This window comes from Sarcophilus harrisii, chromosome 2 (genome assembly GCF_902635505.1).
Source record: "Sarcophilus harrisii chromosome 2, mSarHar1.11, whole genome shotgun sequence".
Classification (NCBI taxonomy): domain Eukaryota; kingdom Metazoa; phylum Chordata; class Mammalia; order Dasyuromorphia; family Dasyuridae; genus Sarcophilus; species Sarcophilus harrisii.
Window position 1 is genome coordinate 211616667 of NC_045427.1, and position 23540 is coordinate 211640206.

The 23540-nt window shown below is 38.8% G+C and overlaps 2 protein-coding genes across 3 annotated transcripts in view; one reads left to right on the forward strand and one right to left on the reverse strand.

Moving 5' to 3' along the window:
- Window positions 1–23540, forward strand: part of ALK (ALK receptor tyrosine kinase) — a 49598-nt gene that overhangs the window by 25025 nt on the left and 1033 nt on the right. The window contains exons 8-12 of the mRNA XM_031951322.1: window positions 6250–6347; window positions 13592–13684; window positions 15547–15648; window positions 17576–17710; window positions 18327–18417. Coding sequence (XP_031807182.1) covers window positions 6250–6347; window positions 13592–13684; window positions 15547–15648; window positions 17576–17710; window positions 18327–18417 — 519 coding nt within the window. The remainder of the gene's footprint in view (window positions 1–6249; window positions 6348–13591; window positions 13685–15546; window positions 15649–17575; window positions 17711–18326; window positions 18418–23540) is intronic.
- CLIP4 (CAP-Gly domain containing linker protein family member 4) overlaps window positions 12490–23540 on the reverse strand; it is a 126104-nt gene continuing 115053 nt past the window's right edge. For both annotated transcript variants that reach the window (XM_031951321.1, XM_031951318.1), the window contains one exon: window positions 12490–12789. In XM_031951321.1, the coding sequence (XP_031807181.1) occupies window positions 12726–12789 (64 nt within the window). In that variant the 3' untranslated portion in view covers window positions 12490–12725. The remainder of the gene's footprint in view (window positions 12790–23540) is intronic.

The following is a 23540-nucleotide window of genomic DNA, read 5'->3' on the forward strand; positions in this document are numbered from 1 at the left end:
CAAATGGCACCGCCTGCTAAAAATAAAGTCCTGTGTTCTGTCATTGGCTGCTGACCTTTTCAGGAATCCTTTGGGTTCTCCCCATGAATTTGGTTAGCAGACATCCCAGAGACCCAGCAAATGTTAGCGGCTGGAACCCAGATGCTCATCCTGCTGTCCACGATGAGATGCCATGGTGGCAGTGCCCCTGCCGGGCTCCCCACCACACACCAGCTTGAATCCCTCCCCTGCCCTAGGGCCACATCCCAAAGACTGCAGGATGTTTCTGCAGAGACCCATTAGGGAAGCAATCAATTTGCAAACACTGACCAGAGACGGGGGGCCCTGATAAACGTGGTCCCCAGGGTTGGCATCTGGAAGTGTTTAATCACTTTATTATTCCAGTTGTTTTGAGATGTTAACATTCCAGGCATCCAGGGACAACTCAGCTGGCCATTCTGATGAGGACTAAAGCCCAGGAAGACACATGCTGGGAGGAAATCTTCCTCACATGATTTCCAAGGTTCAGAAATAAGTCCTGCTTTTGCAGGAAGAAAAATTATTTCCCTCACGAGGGGAGAAAAAACATTTTTTGACATCAACAAAATGAGTCAATTTTCCCAAAGGATTTCTATTAAATCTGTGAATTTAATTTTTTGTCCCAAAAATACAAGTGTCCTGCCCTAAATATACATATACACCCTTTAACCTACCTACCTCTCTTCTATCCCCCCAGAATCTCTTAAGCCTGTGTAAGAAACCAACATAGTCACAGCAATAGCACCCAAGTGGTACAGCCCTGTTCTTTGGGAAGGCTCTTTCTCTATCCTGGATTATTTATAGTGACATAGAATGATGATTTAATCATAGGCCTGTACTATATTAACTCAGGAAGGAACCCTAAAAAATAAAGATAGCTGACATCTGTTTGGCATGTTAAGCTTTGCAGTGCATTGAACATGATCTCGTTTGACCCTCACAACCACCCTAGGAGGCAGCTTCCTTTTACAGAGGAAACAGATTCAGAAAGCTGGTGACTTGCTCACAGGTAATAAAGGCAAGGGTTCACCAACTGGTTCTCATTTGGTTTGACTTACTGGTTTGTTGATTGTCTAGACTTGGGGAGGTAATGGAGTCAATGCAAATAATGCAAGCTAAACTTAGGTCATACATCCACCATCCCCCAGCCCAGTTAAACATTTACTAGCACACTCCTGAAATAAAATAAAAGTCTTCCTGTCTCTAAACCCACAACTCTGGACACTACACCATTCTACCTGTATGTATGAATAAGAATACTGAAGCCCAGACAGAGAAGGAAGGCTAGCTGGGATGCCCAGCCAGAGCCAAGCCTGGACCTCTTGATGGCCAGTCCATTTCCTTAAGCAGTTCAAAGTCACAGGGGGCCGGGGGCCATGGAGAGAGAAGAAAATAATAGCCAAGGGATTGGGGCCTGGCCACCCCCATCTACAGAGAGTTCCTGCTTATAGTTATTTGCTGCTTAACAGTTCTCAAAGTCTATTTACCTGAAGAGGGAAGGAGTCTAAATCACAGGGTGAAGTTACAAAACTTGCAGGGGGGAGGAGAAGGAAAGGGAACCATGGCATAAAAAGGATTCATCGATTGTAAGGCAAAAGGTGAGCCACTGACAACCTTAAGTTCAATTCTCTGACAAGAAGAGTTTATGAGCTCTTTGAGTGCTTTATGGGTTTTCCATATCTGTTTATGGACTACCTCCCTCACTCAATCAATAAGCATTTATTGTTCCTCTGAGTCCATTTTCTGAATTTTCTGGGTGAAGAAGTAAAGGCTGTCTGTTACTTGATTTATATTTGTTACCTTTAGTGCTTATATGGAATTGGGGAACTCCCTTTATCCAAATTTTGAGGAACTTAGACATGAGCTATGCCTACTCTATATTTGCATATTTATCTGAAAGTAAATTCTGGAATAACACAATAACCCACAGTGAGGGTTACTCTGTAACCACTGTAACACAGTGAGATACAGTCTCTATTGGTGTCAGCATCTAAGATCAAACCCAAGCCTTGTGAGCCCAGAGGTTTGTGAGGACCTGGCCACAGGTTCCATCATTGTTATTTGCCAGCTAGCTTTTCCCATCTTTTATACACTGATACTCTTCTGGGATTTTCATATGGCTTCAAGTATAGTTTCTAAAGAATTAAGTTTGAGATCAATCAAAGGAAAGTAAAGGGGTGCTAGTGGGCAGGAATACATTATAAATTGAGAAATTATACAGAAGTGTCGTCATCAGGGAAATGGGTAACTGAAAAAACAGACGGGCTGATGACATGGAGAACTGGCAGGCAGCTCACATTCCACTGCTGTCCATGGAACACCAAGAGAGACCCCGGCACAATGGGGGACTCCCTGGGACAGAGAAGGGGCCACATCCACATGGGATGGGTACCATGTGACCTGCAGTAATTGAAAGACATCTGTGAGATTACAAATCCATTGGAGTATTGTTGTGAAGCATGTAAGAGAAATAAGTGACATACTGCCATCCTCAGTGTGCTTGCAGAACACTTGGAAAGGAAAGTTATACAAATAGGAAACAGCTAAAAAACAAGAAAGTGAGTAAACAAGTGTGGAATTCTGGGAGAGAAGAGGTGCTTCCTTTCCCTTCCTCCCTCCCTCTCTCTTCCTCCCCCATTTCTTCCCCTTTTTGTCTCCTTCCCTTTTTCCCTCCCTATCTGTGTGTTTCCCCCTTTTCACTTTCTTTTCCCCTTTTGCCCCATCTCCCTCTTTCTACTCCCTTTCTCTGCCTCCTCTCTCCTTCCCCCTATATATCCTTTTTCTTTCTCCCCATCTTTCTCCTCCTTTTCTCTCTCTTTTCTCTCACTTCCCCTCTTCTCATTGTATCAGACTTGAGCCCCTGATCAGTTTGGTGGTGGGTCTTGCAATGAACTTGATTAGAATACAAAGTTGAATTTTTGTCCAAAAAAAGGAGCTTCCCATATATAGGTCTGTACCCTGGTCTCCTGATGGGAAGACTCAGTGAGCTCCTTGGTTGACTGGTTCCTAGTAACTGGAACTATTTTCTGAGTGTTAAGTGAGGCTGAGGGAGTCAGAGAAGGGGGTTAGAAAGGAAGTGGTGTACTTCTTTTCTCCTTCCCTCCCCTTCTCCCATCTATCTTGCTGCACTAATGCAGAAATTCTTGTTGAAACGAAAGGGAAAGGGGGAGTATAGGTTATTGCAGGTGTCTTATAGAATGAGGAGAAGGTCTTTTAACAATCCATCCTTTTCAGTCAACCAGTCATCAGGAGGCATTCCTATCATTGAGGACCAATCAGAGGAACTTACTGTATCCTCCCAAAGCAGCACTATACCCAAAGATTATCTGAGAGGGGTTAGGAAACAGGTCTAGTTCAATGGGAACTATTCTCTTCCAACAAAAGTTCATAGCCTGTAATCTCATCAAATTGATTCAGAAACCTACCAAGCTGACTGGTAGTTGTACTCTTTTTAAACTCGCCTCCTAGTAAATATTTAATAACAGGATCAGGGAGAAAGCGGGGGGGGGAGGGGGAGAGGGATTGAAATATATACAGGACATATTTTTACATTTAATTTGCATTCTTAAGATTTTCTCCATCACTTTTGAGTGATTCAAAGTTGTCAACTCCACAGAATAATAAACCAAACCCTGATCTGTAGTATTTGCCAATTTTAGAAGTATAAATGCTCATACTGAAAATTTAATTATCATCCAGCTATTCCATAACTTCCAGCATATAACTCTCTATTGGATCATAAACTCTTAAGGCAGGTAAGGGCAGTATCTTGTCTAAACTTTATGTCTCATCAAATGGTTGCTCATCAACCATTTAACCAGTATTAAAGCTTCTATTTGGATACTATAGCTAAACCTTTGCAGGTTTGCATTTGACTCGAAGCTTTTTGATCAAAATAAATTTAAAAGGCCTTTTTAAAGGTTTTTCTTTAAGTCTCATGAGAGCTAAAATCACAGCATTTACATATACAGAGCAAGTCCTAGAAATATATCAATTGGAGCCAAATGTCATTGATTAGCATGGGGCACAACAAATCTTTGGTAACCTAAACTGCATTTCAGGTTGAGATGAACTTCTAAGCAACGAAAAAATATGGAAAGTTTTTCATAGTATGGAAACTCATTGCACTAGAAAGGATATTAGGTTTAGAGAGAGAACCTGATTTAAATCCTAATTCACCATAGGGGCCATCCTAACTCTCAGTCTATGCTCCTATGATTTATGTACAGTATTTGGCACACAATAAGAATGGAATATTCATTGGCTGAATGTACTCATACCCATGAACAATGATTCAGATAGTCTGAGAGGTAAGAAGAGGGCATTTAGGGCAAAAAGAATAGATTAAATAAGAATGCAAAGAAAAAATGGCAGTGCTTAAAGAGTTCTATTAAGGAGGAAGAGAAGGAAATAATGTAGGATACAATCAACAGGAATCAGTAAGACTCATCTTCCTGAGTTCAAATCCTATCTTAGACATTTACTAGCTATGAGACCCTGCATAAGTCACTTAATTCTGTTTGCTCCAATTTTCTCAACTGCAAAATAAACTCATTGAAGGAAAGGGCAAATTACATCAGTATCTTTGCCAAAAAAAAAACACAAATGGAGTCAAAAAGTGAGATATGACTAAAATGATTGAACATCCACCACCAAAACTCAGAATCCCCTCATCTTCTCCTCCCCTCTCTCATTTCAAGAAAGAGAATTCCTGAAGATGCTAAACCTTTTATTCTCTCTGAACATTTTGAAATACATCTGGATAGAAAAAACCAGAACCATTTTAAAAGATTGTACTCAGTGGTTTTTCTTCCAAGCATTTACATAAATGCCACCCCATCCCTGTCAGTGACAAGCCATGTAAGATTAGCCCCATATCCATTTTCGATAGGTTTCCTAAACTCACTCCTAAATCAGAATGCTGTGGCTGTTGTTCATTCCTTTCCGTTGTATCCAACTCTTCATGACCCCATTGAGGTTTTCTTGGCAAAAATATTGGAGTGGTTTATCAATTCCTTCTCCAGCTCATTTTACAGATGAGGAAACTGAGGCAAACAGGGTTAAGTGACTTGCCCAGGATCACACAGCTAGGAAGTGTATGAAGTTGGATTTGAATTCAGATTTTCCTGACTCCACACCCAGCACTTTATCTGCTGCAACACCTTAGGTGCCTGACTTTATTCAGTTTTATGTAAGTAGTCTCTGTACATCCAGGATATAAGCTCTATCATTTGAATCTCCCTCCAGCTGAACCAATCCCTTACACTTCAGATGTAGGTATTTAAATCAACTGGAGTATAAAATATAGTATAAAAGTGTCGGACTTGGACACCTGGGTTTAAATCCCCCCTTTTTCACCTCTTTTTTTTCTACCTCTCCTCCAGTTTCCTTATCTGTAAAAAGAAAATGATAATATAATACATAGGACAAAGGGCTGATCCCAGGCTCAAATAAGATAACATACATATAAAGAGCTTTGTAACCCTTAAAGCACTATGTCGGTTCTAATTATGTGATTGGAGTAAGCAAGGGAGTGAGATAATGAAAGTCCAGTTGTAGGAGCTTTTGGAATGGGGAGAACTGGGTCTGGAAAAGCAGGTGGGAGGGGAGTTGTGGCATTTCAGATACAATATGGCAGCAGCTCCTTCGATGTGGGACTCCAGTCGATCCACTCAGAGCACTCAGGGTTAGTAGCTCTAAATGTATGCCATTGTAATGTTCATGTTTCATCCTCAACTCGATTGTTGTGTTTTAGATTTTTACACTTAAAGAGGCTGGAGAGAATATAGATTTGGAGTCAACAAAACCAAGGTTAAAAATCCCATTTCTGACACTTAAGGGTAGTGTGACCTTAGACAACTCACTTATTTCTTATCCTGAGGTTATTCATCTATACAAATTTATATAATAATATCTACATTATCCACCTCACAGGATTATTGGGAGGAATAAAAAATGACTTTACTCACCATAAGATCACAGATTTAAACATAGAAAGGCCTCAGAGACTATATATCCCAACCCTTAATTTCATAGTTGAGGGACCTTGGGCCCAGCTTACTCAGGATTACATAGGCAATATCAAAACAGGGATTTTAACCCAGGACCTCAGATTACAATTACACGCCTCTCCTTCCCACATGTGAGTTGTAATAATAACTGTTGTTCTCCCTAGTTAAACAAGCATGAACTGCTTTTCACCCGAGGGTGTCATTACTTCTGTCTCTGCAGAACCAGCCCTCCTCCCTGGCCATGCTAGACCTGCTGCATGTGGCTCGTGACATTGCCTGTGGCTGTCAGTATCTGGAAGAAAACCACTTCATTCACCGGTAAGTCAGAGGCGTCTGCTTGGTCTTGCCCGCCATGGCCTCGGGTAGCCTCATCTTCATTATGCTGTGAGGGCACCGACCTGCCCAAATTGGAAAGAAGGAACACTTGTCCCTTTCTTTGCCCAAGGGACAAGCTGCAAAAGCAAGGATATTTTTCTTAATCAACCAGGGATGCATTTTCAATGACTGCTGAATCCACTGAGATTTAAGTTTCCCCATCTGTAAAATCAGCAACATAATTTTGATTCCAGTGGCAGAAATGGAAACGATTTATTCTGGGAACCTTGGTTGTGTTATTGTATCCTGTATAGGAGGGGGAGGGAAGAAGGTTCAGCTGTTGATTATTCATGGCAGGCTCAAATGTTATAGGACTTTGGAGGGAGAGTGAAATGGAATTCAAAGTTTCCAAAATTGTGAAATCTGTAAGGATAAGGACTATTTTCTTTACTTCATAAATCTCATTCTCTCCCTATCAACATTTACTTTAAATGTATGACTAAAGGGTATCTAGATTAGGGACCCCATTGAAATACTTGCCATGTTACACTTGTTCCTTCTATGTAGTCTTCTTGTCTGGAGGTCTGACATTAGACTTAAAGCAAAGTGAATTAATGGATTCTTTTCAAAGCTTATTCAATCATTTTATAAGTTAAATTTCACTATTCTCTTAGTGGGTAAGTAATATACATAAATCCATATAGAGATTCAGATACTTAAGTATTATGGGGCTGTCTCCCCTGCCCCAAACCTTCCCACCCGCATACCCTAAGATGCCTGCCCTTAATGGATACTTAGAAATTTTACTATACAAAGTGTAACCCTGAAGTGTTCACACTAGACTTTCCTCACCAATAAAGGGCATGATGACAAGATGCTCTCAGACCTTCAATGTCCCAAGTCATCATTTTTTCCATCAATGAGGGTCTTATGCAAATATTTCAAGCTTGACTCCTAAATTGTTAACATGGTGCTTGGCTACCTGCACTGACAGGCTGGAATACATCCAGAGAAAGGTGATAACGGAGAGGACTGTCATATGAGGATCAATTCAAAGACCTACCCTAGACTGTATTGAACTGCCTTGGATTGTAATGGGCTTCCCCTTCCATAGAGGCTTTCAAATGAAGTCTGGATGAAATTTGTTAGTGATATTCATAGATATTATACTTAATCAGGGAAAGTTTGGACCAGATGACCTCTGAGCTTGTTTACAAATCCAAGATTCTCTGATTTTTTTTTTACTATGTCATCTAGTCTTATCCCCTATCTTCATCCTGGCTGGCTTCATCTTAACTAGTCCAGACACATGAACATCTATCAGTTCCTTTCAAGATAGAACAGCAAGATATGGTAGAATGGAAAACAGTGACGGATCAAACTTCACAGATTAGAGAGTCCTTGAGGCCCCTTTCCTTCCAACTCTAACAATCTATGATTCCAAGACCCAGTCAAGAATCCCAATTCTTACTAGGTTATATATTCCTTTTATATGTTCCTTCCTTCAGAATGCTCTTCCATCTAAAACCTCTTTCAAAACTAAATCCTTAGAGAAAGAGTGAGGCACAAGTCACCATGCTTCATGGAATTACTATGAAGAATCCCAGGGACCTCAAAGATCATCCTCCCAACCAAAGTGGAAATCCTTTCAACAAAAGCCCTGATGCTCTCATTGAGCATCTGATCAGGGTATATATACACAACATCGTGTAAGTTAGCCCAGACCATTATGAAGTGTTTCTAACTGTTAAAACTTTGTTATAAAAAGCCCAGACTTTCCTCCCAGTAACTTTTACCTGGTTACATCTTAGCTCTTCCCTCTAAAGCTATTCAGAATAGCTAAGGGTACAGTCATAGCTACGTACCTTTTGATTTATTGTTCTGTTCACTGTCTAGACTTAAAATGCCCATTATACAGATTAAAATTTAAAGTATGTGCATATGTTTTTCCCTTGAAATCCCAGTTGCTAAACATTTACCAATATATTCTGTACTGTTCCATAAACTTTCCTTGAGCTCAGGAAAAGTTCCATAGGTGGTTTATGGAATGAAGTCATCCCCAGCCTGGAAGCTTGGTGACTAGAGTATAACAACAACTGGCATTTATGTTATATTTTATTGTTCAAGAGGTGCTTTCCATCCATTATCTCATTTGAATCTCAAAACACCCCTGAGATCAAGTCTACTTTCTCCTCCACAGCATTGTCTTGTTCCCTCTAAATATCCTCATGCTGTTTCCCACAGGACATTCCCTATTCCATCATGCCCTTCGTCATCTTCCTCAAATGAACTTTGGTTTGTCAATACCTTTGCCTCCAATGAGGTGGTCAGAACTAGAATATTTAAGATGTGGTCTGGCTGATGCAGAATAGTTAGATCATTAACTCCCATTATCTAGACACTAAATGCCTATTAAGAGCCTTTAAAATGTGTTAGCTTTTTTTTTTTTTTTTTAGTACCCTTATATAACTCTGGGTTTATATTGAGCTTGTGGTCAACCAAAATTTCAAAGTCTTTTTTCACACAAAACCCCCACATCTCCTAAATACTATAATTGTGTAATTGAGTTTCTTAACCCTAAACATATAGCATTTCTCTGCTACATTCTATCTTACCTGGCCCAATTGAGATTATCGTGTATCTTGACTCCATCATCTCTCCTATTAGCCATCCTTCTCAGCGTGGTGCCATCTACCAATTTTACAGGCCTGCCTGTTCTTTGTCTTCATCCAAAACACTGAGGAGAAGAGAACCAAACACAGGGCCCTGCCACACATTAGAAGCCTCCCTACTGGTTGCCATTAATCCACACTCTTAGTTCAGCAAGCAGGGAATCCAATTTACTATACTATCATCCAGCCTGCATCTCTCAATCTTGTACACAATATCTCTCAAGACATACTTTGCCTCAGATATTGAAAAAAAGATGTTGCCCATGATTTCCCAGCTCACTAACCCTTTGAAAAAATGTAGAAGTGTGGCTGTGGGGAAATGGGGGTTCTCAGTTAACCAGTTAGCACACAGGGGACTTGAGTCAAAAAGAACCTCAGAAGCCCAACTAGTCCAACTTGACTTGAGCATCCCCTTTATGATGTCCCTAACAAGCAGCTACGTAGCCTTTGTTTAAAAAATTTCTGGAGAGGAAAAACGTATTACTTCCAGAAGCAGTCCATTCTACTCGAATTCTTAGAACATCATCTTTACATCTATCAAACTCATAGAAGCCTGTTTGCCACTTCGACCCACAGCATCTTTTTAAAAGTTTTTTTATTTTCAAATTACAGCAAAGATAGTTTTCATCATTCACTCTTGCAAAACCTTGTGTTCCAAATTTTTCTCCCTCCCTTAAATAGCAAGTATCTCAATATCTATTGAATATGTGCCCACTCACAGCATCTTGTTCTGCTGAGGTCAAGCAGAAAAAGCTTTCCAAATACTTGAACAAAACACAGGTCATATCCACAACTCCTTAACCCTTTTCTTCTCCAAGCCAAAGATCCCTGGCTTTTTTGGTCAACGGCATGTTCTCCAGTCTTTTCATCTAGTTGCCTTTCCTCACAATGTTCTCTGATTTGTAATCATGTTTCTTAAAATATGACATCCCATACTGAATACTCCAATTGGACAATACTCCAAAATGGTCTAACTAGAGAAGAATACAGAGAGACTATCACTTTCCCACTCTATTCTGGACCCATTAGCTTTATGGAATGCTATATCATTATTATTGTTGACTTATTAAACTTGTCCACTAAAATAATCAGATTTTTTTTTCAGACGGATTGCTAGTAGCCAACCTTCCTCTACTACTACTTTCTGTAGTCTAGTATTCAAGTATCCTCAGCCCTTGACCACCCCTTGCCAAAAAAAAAAAAAAAAAAAAAAAAAAAAAAAAAAAGTTCCATCATACCTTGTCAGACTTCTCTTGGATATTCCTCTTCTTACCTTCTGTGGTCCAGTCAAATTAGACCACTAGTCATTTCCCAATGGCATCTAATCATCTCCATCCTTTGAACATTCATGCAGGCCTTAAAATATCCTTATAACTGATTTCATCTTATTGAAATCATTCTTTTCCCCAAGACTCATTTAGGTGCTTCATTTTCTCTGGTCTCCCACCTTACCTTCCCCCATTTCCAGCAGGAAGTGATTCACCCCCTCCTTAGATCTTCCTAGAAGCCTTATGTCTGTATTTCTTTTGCCCCTAACATATTTTACCTGTGATTCGTGTGTGTGTGTGTGTGTGTGTATACATACACAATCCATTTATATGCATTTGTGTGTGAGATGTGTGTGCAGACATACACTATATATGTGTGTGTGTGTGTGTGTGCAATATGTATGTATATATCATCCCCTTTATTTGATTGTCAGATCCTCAAGAACAAGGATTCTCTTTTTTATACTCATGGCATTTAATGCAGTGCTTTGTACACTGTGCATTAAAAATCTATGCTGAATGAAATTCAGTTTTCATCTATTTAAACAAATTCAAACCATCTTTTTATCAAATTGTTCTAGAATTAATAAGCTTATCATTCTGAAGCTGGCATCTACCTTTTTCCGTTTCTTGAAAATCCAGAATTTTTTCTCATATCTAATATAATCTCTTCCATTCCCCATAAATTCAAAAAGGTTACTACCAGTGGTTCCATAATCACATCATGACAAGTGATTCATATGAGCCTAGAGACTTGAATTCATTCAAAGTGGTTACTATTTCCTTTTGCATTTCAATTCCTCCAGCTCATGCTGAATCTATCCTTTCCCCTTCAAAGACTAATGGAACAAGGAAGACATTCTCCTTAATAGAGAATATGGAAGCAAAATATGATTTGAGTAGTTCCACTTTTCTCTGTCATCTGTTAACATTCTATTATATTCCTGGAGGGTAGATGTATTCTTCTTGATCCTTCATGTTCTTTTTTTAAAAATTCTTTACTCATTTCTTCCCTTTCCTCATCTTTAAAATTTTCTGCAGGCCACAACTCATTCTAGGCTTTAGTCGAGACACCATTAATAGAGTAGGCATTATTATTTTCTGTTCAGACCTTTCCATCTTTTTATAGGACCTTTAAGGATTTGAACTGAAGAGAGAGCGTCCTGTGCAGCTATATTCATTTCTTTAGCTGCCTCTCTCTTTTATGATCTTCATGCTTGGATACTGTTAATTTTAAAGTATCTTATCCTTCTTGAGCTAGCTTCTTTTTAGAATGTCCATAAAGTCATCCTATCTATTCTCTGATCTTTTTGAAATCTGCTTTCCTAAAGTCCATGGCACATGTCTAATGCAGTCCAGCACCCTCTTCCTTTGTTATAATAAACTCTAAGATCATTTCGTCATTTTCCCCAAAGGTTCAGCACATTGGCACATCTCTGACCAAATTCTTCTTTGCTGGTTAAAAATTAGGATGAGAATAGCAATATTCCTTATGGGATCCTAGACTAACAGAGTTGGATGAGGGCTTGGAATTCATTGAGTCTCTCATTTATTTCATGGATATACAAGCTGTGTTGGCTCAGCTCCTCCCCATGAAGGAACTGCTTGGAGGGAAGATTAAGGAAAACTTAGCAGTTGCAGTCAAATGTGATTAATGAATTCACATGGAGTGACCATATAAAGCCAAAGATAATGTGCCATTTCCTTTGTATCTTTTCTCCTGCTATAAATGCATTTAGTAGATATACCTGCAGGTACAAAAATGTTTTTCTTACTCAGATTGATGCTTATGAGCAGTTCACTAACTTCCCCTTTTCCTTATCAACCCCTAAAGAGTCAAACAGTTCTAGATCTATTTTTTTATGAGAAAGTGACTTGCCCCAGGGTCACACAGCTGGGAAGTGTTGTGTCTGAGGCCAGATTTGAACTCGGGTCCTCCTGACTTCAGGGCTGATGCTCTTATCCACTGCACTACCTCGCTGCCCCTCTACATCTATGTTCATGACCACTGGATTTAATCTGCAATTCCAGGCAAGGGTATTTGGGCTTTACATGGATGCTGACTCGTTTTCTAGAACCGTACATGTTATCTACATATCCAGCTCATCCCTTCCCATGGCTTCTATTCTCTTCCAAAGTCATAGTTTTTAACTGAAAGAAGTGATGTTCCAGAAGCTATGACTTTCCCACTCGTAAATTTAAAGCTATTAGACACATATTCTAGATTTCTTCAGGTTGTATCATTTATTTCTACATATATTAGTAGTTTTACTTGTATTAGCAGGGAGGAGTACAGTTGATGAATTTTAGCAGGTTCTTAATCATATCAAGGAAAATTCCAGATTAGCCTTGGTGAGGTGTCTGTATCTCTGCCTCCCTATCTCACAGCAGAATCATAATTATTTGAAAATATGACAACCCAATATTTTCTTCTCAGTGTTTCATAGGCTTAACTCCTTTGACCTTTCTTCACGGATCTGTGGGACCAAGGAGATGAAGGGATTTCTGTATAATGACAAATTAAAAAAAAAAAGACTTCAGTGAGTAAAGTTGGAAAGGTGATATGATTGAAGTCTATTGAGGTAAAAAGAATAAAGATGGGGTATAGCCTTAGACTTATTTAGTCGATCCTAGAGCACTTTCACCTAGAAACACTGCCTGAAGTATAAGGAAATGGCTTTAGACAAATAGAGAATAATATTGCTTTATGTAGTAAAGGCAAACAACATGAATGAAGAGCTGGTATTGGAGTAGGAAAAACTATGTTTGAATGTCTCAATGACTTCAAGTGATTCTAAGACTGATGGACAAAAGATCTGGAACTCCTTAATAGGGAGTTTCTTCACAAGAGAGCCCCATTCTCATGAAATCGTAGGACAGAGTAATTACTTTACCTGGTGGGTAGTAAATATATAGCTTAAAATTTTGATGATTTCATGGGTGATACATCTAGAAATTTATTTAACTGAAGCTAAAAACTTTTAGAGAACATTCCTGGTTTTGAGGGGTCAATATCCTGGAAAACAACTGCAATTGTGCTTCTATAAAATAACCTTTGGTTCCATTATTTTTAATTCATTTTTTTTAACCCATTGGACACTTAACATCTTTTCTAGTGCTAATCCCCTTTAAAAGTTACTGAGCCTCCAAATGTAATCTCTCATACTGAAGTATATTCTAGGAATGCTGGACAGAGGAACAAGCTTTCTGGACATAAGATGAGGAAGAGAAATTAATCTTTGTATGTATATTCTCTTTTCACTTAAATTGTTTGGGAAACTTGAGCTTGTTTCTCTCTCTCTTCCAGGGATATTGCTGCTAGGAACTGTCTCTTGACCTGTCCTGGACCAGGCAGAGTGGCCAAGATTGGAGACTTTGGAATGGCTAGGGACATCTACCGGTGAGTAATAATCATTATTAACCTTCCATTAACCACAAACATATGCCCAATTTCCCTTGTGATGTGTGGATAGATTCAATAAAGCTGTCACTTAGAATGCTGGATCCGGAATAAGGAGGCTCTGGGGTCAGATCTTGGAAATGCAGATATTATCCCACTTTTACAGAGAAGGAAACAAATTTACCAATAGTCACAGAGCTAGTATTTTTCAGAGGCAAAATTAAAGCCCAACAATCTTACCACTATCCCCTTTTTTTTATAAGCTAGCAGGGTAGCTGCTCCTTATACCAGCTTGCTTAGAAAGAAAAAAGATGTTCTGTGCTCTGTTGATTCTTTAAATTTTTCATATGTAAGCTATGGAAAACAGTGGCCAGAGACCCAGCATCAAAACCTAGTGTTGCAATTACTTTTTAAACAGCTTAACAAGTCACTTTGTTATACACAGTACATTTTTTGTCAGCTAAAACGCTAAGCACTTTGAGAACAAGATCTATGTTGTTTTTATTTTTGGATTCACTAAAGAATAGTTCCTGGTACATAGTAAGTGGGTCATAAATACTTCTCACCCCATTGGATTATCAACAAAATAATCATCATCAAGAAAACCAAAACTAAGATTGGGTTAAGGAAGATGAATGTCATTGTAATACATCTTTGAGGATTGTAACAATTTGTAAGTTCATTTGAGAAAAGGAGTCTAGAACAGTATAGGAGTACAGAGCTTGTTCATTCAAGTCTGGCCTTGGACAAGTCCCTTAGCCTGTTTTGTCACAGTTTCTTCAATTTTAAAATTGGGATAACACTAGTACTTATCTCCTAAGAGTGTTGGAAGAAAAATATATTTGAAGTACTTTGCAATGTTATACATTATTGTCGCTGCTATTCTTATATCACTACAGTGACACCGTTATGGTAGTCATTGTATTTAGAAGTTTTTTTTTTATGTTTATAATTAGTTATCAATTATCTAACAGTAAATTGTCAAAAATAATTTTGTTGCCCATCCCGCACTGCTTCCCCTGCTAAGACTTGCTTAGCTGATTGAGTAGCTTGAGGACACCTTCTACCACATACCTTGACAACTTTTTACAGTCAATATTTATGGACAATTTCATTCATCCAAGCAACACATTCATTAAGCACCTACTGCATGTAAAGCATGATGCTATAGGGGATAATAAGATATTAAAACAGCTCTTAACTCTCAATTATTCTACTCTGAACAATCTGATGTGGCTCATCAAGTCTATGCTTATTTTTAAATAGCTTTTTATTTTTCCAAATATATGCAAAGATAGATAGTTTTCAACATTCATCTGTGCAATATCTTTTGTTCCAGACAGCAAGTAATTTAATATAAGTTAAACATGTGCAATTTTTCTAAACCTATTTCCATATTTTTCACAAGAAAAATCAGATCAAAAGGGAACAAAACATGAGGAAGGAAAAAAATAACAAAAATGGTGAAAATTCTATGCTTTTATCCATATTCAGCCTCAATAATTCCCTCTCTAGATGCAGGTGGCTTTTTCCATCATACGTCTACTGAAGTTAAGGTTCTACTTATTAAAAGACTTTAGTGATATTATTTTAAGACAAATAAAATAGAAAAAACCAAAGGGGGAACCTCTAAACCTTTGTTGAAGCTAGTATTTTCTTCTTCTATTTGATTTTTTTCATCTATTCCTCTTATGTGTCTCCTTGATCCAACTAATGATTTTAACTAATGATCTTTCCTTCCCTCAACCAAGCCTCCAATCCCTCATTAAATTTTAATTTCTTAATACACTGTCAAGTTGTTAGTTGAAGTCTCTGCTCAGTTCTCTGGCTAGAATGACTTGTTTTCCTCTTCTGTCCTACAGTGCAAGCTACTACAGGAAGGGAGGATGTGCCATGCTTCCAGTTAAGTGGATGCCCCCAGAGGCCTTCATGGAAGGGATATTTACATCCAAAACGGATACCTGGTGAGTAATCCTCCTTGCCCTCCTTTGAATATCATTGATTATCTGCCTTGCATGGGTGAATCACAGACTACCAATTGATCATAAGGATCTAGGTTAGCAAAGAATGGAGCAGATGTTTGAGCTAACTGTGTTCACAAGCAATCTCAGATGTCTCTATTGGGCATTATTGACTGATCCTGTTTAAAGACATGGGTTGGGTTATTAGAATGAGAGGACCCGGATGCAAATAATCACCCTGCCTCAGATGTTTACTATCCATGAGACTTTTGGCAAATTATTTAACCATTTAAAGTCTGTTTTCTAGTTTGTTTTTTAATGAAATGATCTCTGATATTCCTTCCAGCTCTCAAAAACATGTTGGGCCAGGGACATTGATGTTCCAAGATGATTAAATTATGCCAAAATGAGATTTCATACACACACATTTCTCTGCTGAACACGAGTGATAGAAGGCAAATAAGAATTTCAAATACAATTCACCATTGGCATGGTGAGGAGGAAAGGATAGTAACCTGCAAACTACAGGGGTATGTGGCTCTCACAAGCCCCCTAGTGTTCAGCAAAATTTCAGTTTTCTCATCTTAAGTGGCGCCATTTGGATGGCCAGAGTTATGTAACATTATAATTCATTATCTCTCTTCTTTGTGCTTGAAAACTCCTAACTTCACTCACTCATGTCCTGACTAAAGAGTGCATCTCCATCCCAAGCACTTACACCGCAGTGAGCTGACAAACTAAGGATGAGTCACATAATTCAAATTCAACATTTCAGTTCCTTTCAGGAGCACATGCTGCCAATTGTCACTCACTTTTTTTTTTCTCATGAAAAGTGACTTTTGCTATGACTCAGGGCTACAGTGAAAAAGTTTCTCATGCAAAGATTTGCCCTTTGTTGATCCCATACTGGGCAGTTTTATATATAGAGGGACTTGAATGACACAGTGAACAGATAAGAGTCAAAAAGGCCTGAGTTCATGTCTGGCCTCAGATGCAGGAGAAGAGAATGCAAATCATAATCTTCTGCCTCAGTTTCCTCATCTATAAAATGGAGATAACAGGATTAACGTAATGCTCCATGAGATGATGTGTGTAGTGCTCTGGAAATGCTGTATGAGTGTTAGCTGTTATTATGGTGATGATTTAGTGACCTCTATCAGAAAAAGTTATTGTTGGATGGAAGCTTACTCCATCAGTAGACATGCATTAAGCACCAGCTGTGTGCTGGGCACTATGCTAGAGTTGCAAAGAAAAGCAAAGAGAATCCCTGCCCTTAAGGCTCCCAGTTAATGGGACTGCAGCATCCTGATTTCCTTTATGTCCCCAGTGAGAGAGGGACAGCAAGGGGAAGAAGAGAAAGAAAAATGTGCTGGAAGTTAACTAGCAAATGCTAGGCTAGCTGCAGACTTGAAAGATGTCCAGTAGTTCCATCTCTGAAACCAAGGGGCTCAGCTTCAGTCTTCTCTTCTAAAGAGGGGAATGGCATTTGCCTCCTGTGCTTTCAAGGGTAATAAAGCACTTGGATTCCTTGAGAGAAAGCTCTTATCTGAGCAGAATGCGGCAGATTTAAATGCTCCAAGGCCAAACCACTGTGCAGCACCAATTCTGGCTCTTTCTCCTATTCTGTATGTTCCAACTATGAGCCCAGAAAACAGAGTCCAAAGGCGACCAAGATCATTTATCTTCAGAGAGACATTACCAGAAGGCTGGCCACGAGGTGATTAGCTTTCAAAGACAACTTTTTGGCCAGAGAAACATTCAAAGACATTAGTTATGGTGTGGAAGGGCTGTGGTTCCTCTTGGGAGGAGGATGATGAAATCATGGCTCTTCAATAATTAACATATTTATGAAAACACAGTATCTAAGTATAAAGCCCAAGGTAGGCTCTACTTGTTCAAAGGTTAACTGCATCCTCTGCTCTCTGTCCAGGTCCTTTGGTGTGCTTCTTTGGGAGATATTCTCTCTTGGATATATGCCATACCCAAGCAAAAGCAATCAGGAGGTCCTGGAGTTTGTCACCAGTGGAGGACGGATGGATCCACCCAAAAATTGCCCGGGGCCTGTGTATGAGACCCTCTACTAAGTATAATTTTTCTCTTTAAAAAGTCTTTTAATTTTAAACAGAATTTTAAAACAACTCTGCATTTGAAACTGAAGCTTTAAAAAGCACTCTGCTCTTTTTTGTTTCCCAAGATAGATCAGAGTTGCTGAAACAAAACACTGTACTTGAATGGGTGAATGGGGGAGAAAAACATTAATTAAATGATGAATGAATATGTTCCATGTATTATACTAAAGGCTGGGAATATATATGGGAATCAAGAATAAGAAATAATGGGACATTTGACTCACCAAGTCTACCACGGTTTAGGTGTTTCCTAGGACTTCACATGTGACTTGAATGCTGGTAGCTGAACACAAATGTTCTGTGCGATACCCTCAGTGGAAAACTTCCAAGGAGTTAGGGGAACTGGGGGGCAGCCCTCATTTAGGGAAGTTGTCAATGAGGACGCTAGATTCCATTCCTTCCTGATCTCATTTTGCCCAGCTCTGCCTGTCTCACAGCTCACTATTCCTTGGCCCAACAGCAGAGGGCAGCTTGGGATGGCCCCACGTTCCCTTTCCAGGGACCTCCTCTGGGTTCTGCTGCTCACCATTCCTTTTCTCGTTTTCCTGGCAGGTACCGGATCATGACTCAGTGCTGGCAGCACCTGCCCGAGGACCGGCCCAACTTTGGCACCATCTTAGAGAGAATTGAGTACTGTACCCAGGTACCAACTAATTTGTTTTTACCTTGATGGACGTTCCCTCGTCTTATGTCAATAAAACTTCTGAGAACAAAACTGAGAAATAGGAAACTTAAATTTTAGGTGATTTACAATAACCCAAAGTTAATGTGAATGATCTCTAATGCAGACTCTATAAAGAGAAATGTGGTATGGAGAAAGCAAATACACATGAAAGCATCTGTTTCTGTGTCAGTTCAGCCAATGAGAGTTGGAACGAGGGCGAGCAGGACCGGGGGGGATGGCACTGACATGGGTAATTGAGGAAGGGGGATACACTGGCCTGGCCTTGCCATCTTAGGGCAGAACTGGTTCATAAGGAGAGGGGAATCGACAAAAGCCTTCAATACACACAGACCTCTGGGAGTCTTTCTTCACTGCAAAGACATTCCCAAGAAGGGACAAGGGGATTAGGACATTTCTGTCATTCCTCGGGGGCAGAGGTGGAGGGTGAATGTAAAATATGATATTCCACCTATAACTGAGGATGCATATCTACTAAATGATCACCTAAGACTCTACTCAATCCTTCTAAGAGCATGTTTGAATGCCCCAAATATTGCTGGATTTACAGAGTACTGTACTTGTTCCATGACAAACAAATACAGAAAGTAATTCTTGCCTTCACGAAGTACTCAATCTAGCAAGAGAGAAAGGACAGGTCCATTACAATCCCTCAGACCTTTGGAAACTAACCATTCTTGTCTTAAGAGTATCTAGACCTTTCATCATAATCATCCTCCTCCGGACATTCTCTAGAGTTTGTTCACATTCTTTTTAAAGAATGGTCTTTAGAACTGAGCAGAACATTCCAGAGTCAGTCATCTTCTCAGGAGGGTGTAAGGGAAGAGTACTTCCCAGTTACCTGGACAGTCTTTGTCAGTATAACGCAGCATCCTCACCTGACATGCAAGGAACTAAGGCTCAGTTCTCTAGCAGGTGATTTTTGAGAGCAGTAGCTAGGAAGTCAGCTCAAAGCCAAGAAGACCTTTGGTTTTGTGACCCTGTGATTCTAAGTGCTGTGAGCAGATATTTAAGACTCAGATATTTAAAGTATACAGGAGGTACCAAGATATGTTGGCAGATGTCCATCCTATATGAATGAAATCCTAAGTCCAGTGGCACACACTATCCTATCTCAGAAATATTCTGTTAACTCTATCTAAAATTGTTAGCTTTTTTAGGGTTTGGCCTTTTGTTATACCTTTCCCTGAATCTTTGCCACATGTTCTACCATCAAATCAGGGCTCCTCTAGCTTACAGATGTGTAGTTCATCTTTTTTAACCTAAATGCAGGACTTTCCATTATCTATGTGACATTTAATGTTGGTCTTGGTTCAGTAGTCCAATTCTGTACAAGGCAATTTCAAATCTCGATTGAGTCATCTCTTGTTTATTAGGTATTCCTCTCAGTCTTGTCCACTTCAATTTCGAATCAAGATTCTCACTTCTGTGTTTTGATCAGTTATTGGCCAAAACCAGACTTGTGGTACTTCACTAGAGAGCCAACTCTATGGATTAACATTATTAATCACTTTGGGTATGATTCTTCTACTTAGATGCAAATTTATCTAACATTGTTACCTCATCCATATTTCAGTCTCTTATCCATAAATGTGACATGGGAGACTGCATTTTGATGCTGATGTCAAGATGTACAATTGCCAAATGTTCCTCTGATCTACTGACCTAATAAACCTAACAGAAAATGAAGTGAGTTCTTAATTCTTCATGTTGGTCCCAGTGATCATTGTTTGCTTCTAAATGCCCACAACTGAGGTTTCATAATTTCAGAATTTTCCCAGGATGGACATCAAACCTACCAAGCCTGTGATTTACAAGATAATCTCTTTCTAACCCACCAAGCCTATGATTTATAAGCAAAACCCCTTTCTACTTAAGAAAAATATCAGATTTGTTTATATCATCTCTTGATTCCTCTCCTATCTTCCATGATTTTTTTAGAAATTCCATCTTGTATCCTAAGATCACATCTGCAAGTTCATTCATCACCTTGAGAAGATTCTGGTTGTGCATACTATAACCTATGTGCCTCTGAACAAGTCACAATCTCTCTGGTCATTAATTTCTTCACATGTAAGGTGAGAGGATGAGTCGAAATCACTTCTAGCTCTAAATCACATGAAACTGTGAAGACAACCTTCAGGAAATAGTGTGATATTCTCTTACCATATCCCCACATTCTTTGGGCTTCCACTCTTTCCTTAAAATGGAAAACCTTACTTTTTCCAGCATCAATATGGCATAGAAAGTTAAAAGTTCTGATTTTCCATTTCCTTCTAACATCACTCCAGCTGCCTCCCACCACCATCAAGAAGTGGGCCCTACTTTATTCTTTTATTAAACAAAGTGAAAAACATTTCTTCTTCAGTTACATTTCTCATCTCCCTACTAAATGGATTTGTTGTTTTTCTCCTTTCCCCAATCCCCCCAAGACTGCATATTTGGGATAAGGGTTTATTTTCCATAGTCAAACACAAACTTCTCTTCATTGGTCCTATTGAAAAAATAAAGTCTTCATTCCACATCCTGAGTCTATCAGCTCTCTTTGTTCTCAGGCAGGGGGTAGCATGCTTCATCTTTGGTCCCCTGGAATCATGATTAAATAACGCATTGATCAAAGTTCTTATCTTTCAGAGTGTCAGTAAATAAATTGTTCTTCTGGTTCTGCTTACTTCCCTTAGCATTAATTCAAACATCTCTTCCCACATTGCACTAAAACTTGTTCTTTCATTATTTTTTACACAGTATTTCATTGCTTCAAGTCAGTTAAATGATACAGCAGTGGAGAGGGTACTAAATCTAGGCTCAACAAGACCTGGGTTTCAAATTTCAGACATCTGCTACCTGTATAAGCCTAAGCAAGCCACTTAACTTTTGTGAGCCTCAGTTTCATCTGAAAAATGGGAATAATTACACTTACCTCCTAGGGTTGGTATGAGGATAAAATGAGCTATTTGTAAAGTGCTATTATTGTTGTTATTTTATATAGTTATTTTATATATTGTTTTATATATTTTATATATTGTTATTACTATACCATAATTTACTCACACTCCCTACCTTTACTCTTTAGTTTTTGGCCTCTATGAAAAGAACAACTATATTTTTGAAAATATGAATCCTTTTCCTCTTTATTTGACATTTTGGAAATAAAGGTTCAATACTGGCATTGCTAGCTCAAAGGATAGACATAGTTTAATGAAAGTTCCAAGTTGCTTTCCAGAACAGTTAGACAAGTCCATAACTCTAACAATAATGTATCCATGTATCTGTTTTCCCTCTAATGAGTGATTTGGGACATTTTTCAGCATGGCTACTGATAAGCTTGGATTTATTTTCTTTGAAAACCACCTGCTAACATACTTTGACTTTCTCAGTTGAGGCTTCCTACTAAATTCCTAATTCCTCAGAACAGATAGTATGATTTTTTCACACATTTTTTTTGCCATGCTTGTATTTTAAGTAGTGGACATTTAACAAATGCTACTGAATTTCATTGAATGTCTCTTAATAATTTGAGATGACATTTATCATAAAGTTCTAAGTCTGGAAGAGACTTTAAAAATCTAGTCCAACCTCCTCATTTTACAGATAGAGAAAATGAAGTCCAAAGAGGTTAAGTTTATACAGATAATAATTGACAGAGTTATAACTACAACAGCTCTAAAGATGTCCATTATTTTTCCTATAATCATTATTGCTATGAATATATTGATCTATTAAATGTCTATAAACAGATGACCTTGAGCCTTGGCAAATTATCATAACTATGTAAACTGTAAAGCATTATATAAATGAGCTGCTGTTATTCTTAATATTTTTGCCAAAAAGATGACACTCTCTCCCTTCTCCAAACCCCTTACGATTTGCTCCAACAGCACAGTGATGTGCTTTCCAAATGTCACCTATCATTATATTCCATTTTCGGAAGGAGTTATCCCTAACCACCCCAATATATCTATTACACTTGGCAAGCCTAACAGGATTCTTCTCAGTACAAGTATGGAACATGGGATGTTCATTCCAGAATATTGAGAAGGTTATTCCACAAGAGAAGACTTGTAGCTCTCAAGCAAGTCCAACAGCACGAAAGATGTTTGTTCTCTTGTTGCATCCCATTCTTTTTCTCATTTGTCTCCTCCTGTAATTGATTTCCTTCTACCTTTTTGGAGACATTTTCTTTCTGGTTTCATTTCCCAGATACTTCTTTAGTTTTTCCTAAGAATGTTCAGCCTCTAATAAATAGATGTATAAAAGAGAAGCTCTTCAGGCATGTTAAACCTTTTCTTCTAGTCTTGAAGGGAGAGGGGAATCCACATTGAACATTCTATTATGTCACTTTAACCTCAGTCAGGAAAAGCAATAGAGCACATCTTCTCTACGGCTCAGCAGTCCCTCCTTTGCATCGTTAGCTGTAGCAGCATAGCTCCCTCTGCGAATTTCTCTGGGAACTGCAGATTTCCTGGTGCCTCTGGATTACAGGGGTTTCCTTGCTAACACCTCATCTTCCACCCCGCCCCCGATTGTAAGCCATAGTGTAAAACGAAACTAAATGAGCTGTTCTTCTAGACTGACTTTTCTCATTAAAAGTGTGCATATCAAGAAAACTTACTAGGAATTTCTTATGAAATACTTAAAAGCTTAAACTTAAGAACTAAAAAAAAATCTAAAAGACCTAGGATTCTACAATGTGTGCGTGTGTCTGTGTATCTGTGTGTCTGTCTGTCTGTCTCAAGGGCCTCTGGATAAAAGTGCCTCAGACCTCTCCCTTGGTCTCATCCAGTACCAGAAAACTGAAGAAAATAATACCTTTCTAAATTTCCAAAAAGAAATTTGGATAAAACGCACTTACTTTCTGATCAAACAATTCTCAAGTTTTCTCACTCCATTCCCAAGAGAAACGTGTTGTAGAGCTGAACAACTACTACTGCAACATCTCTTTTTCTTTTTAAACCTACCTGGGGCTATTTATGTGAAAGGCTATACTTTAAATGTCATTTTGAGATGTATGTATATATGTGTGTGTTTACTAGATATTATACTATTGATCTTATTTTAAATATTTATAAATCTTTGGTTCTGAA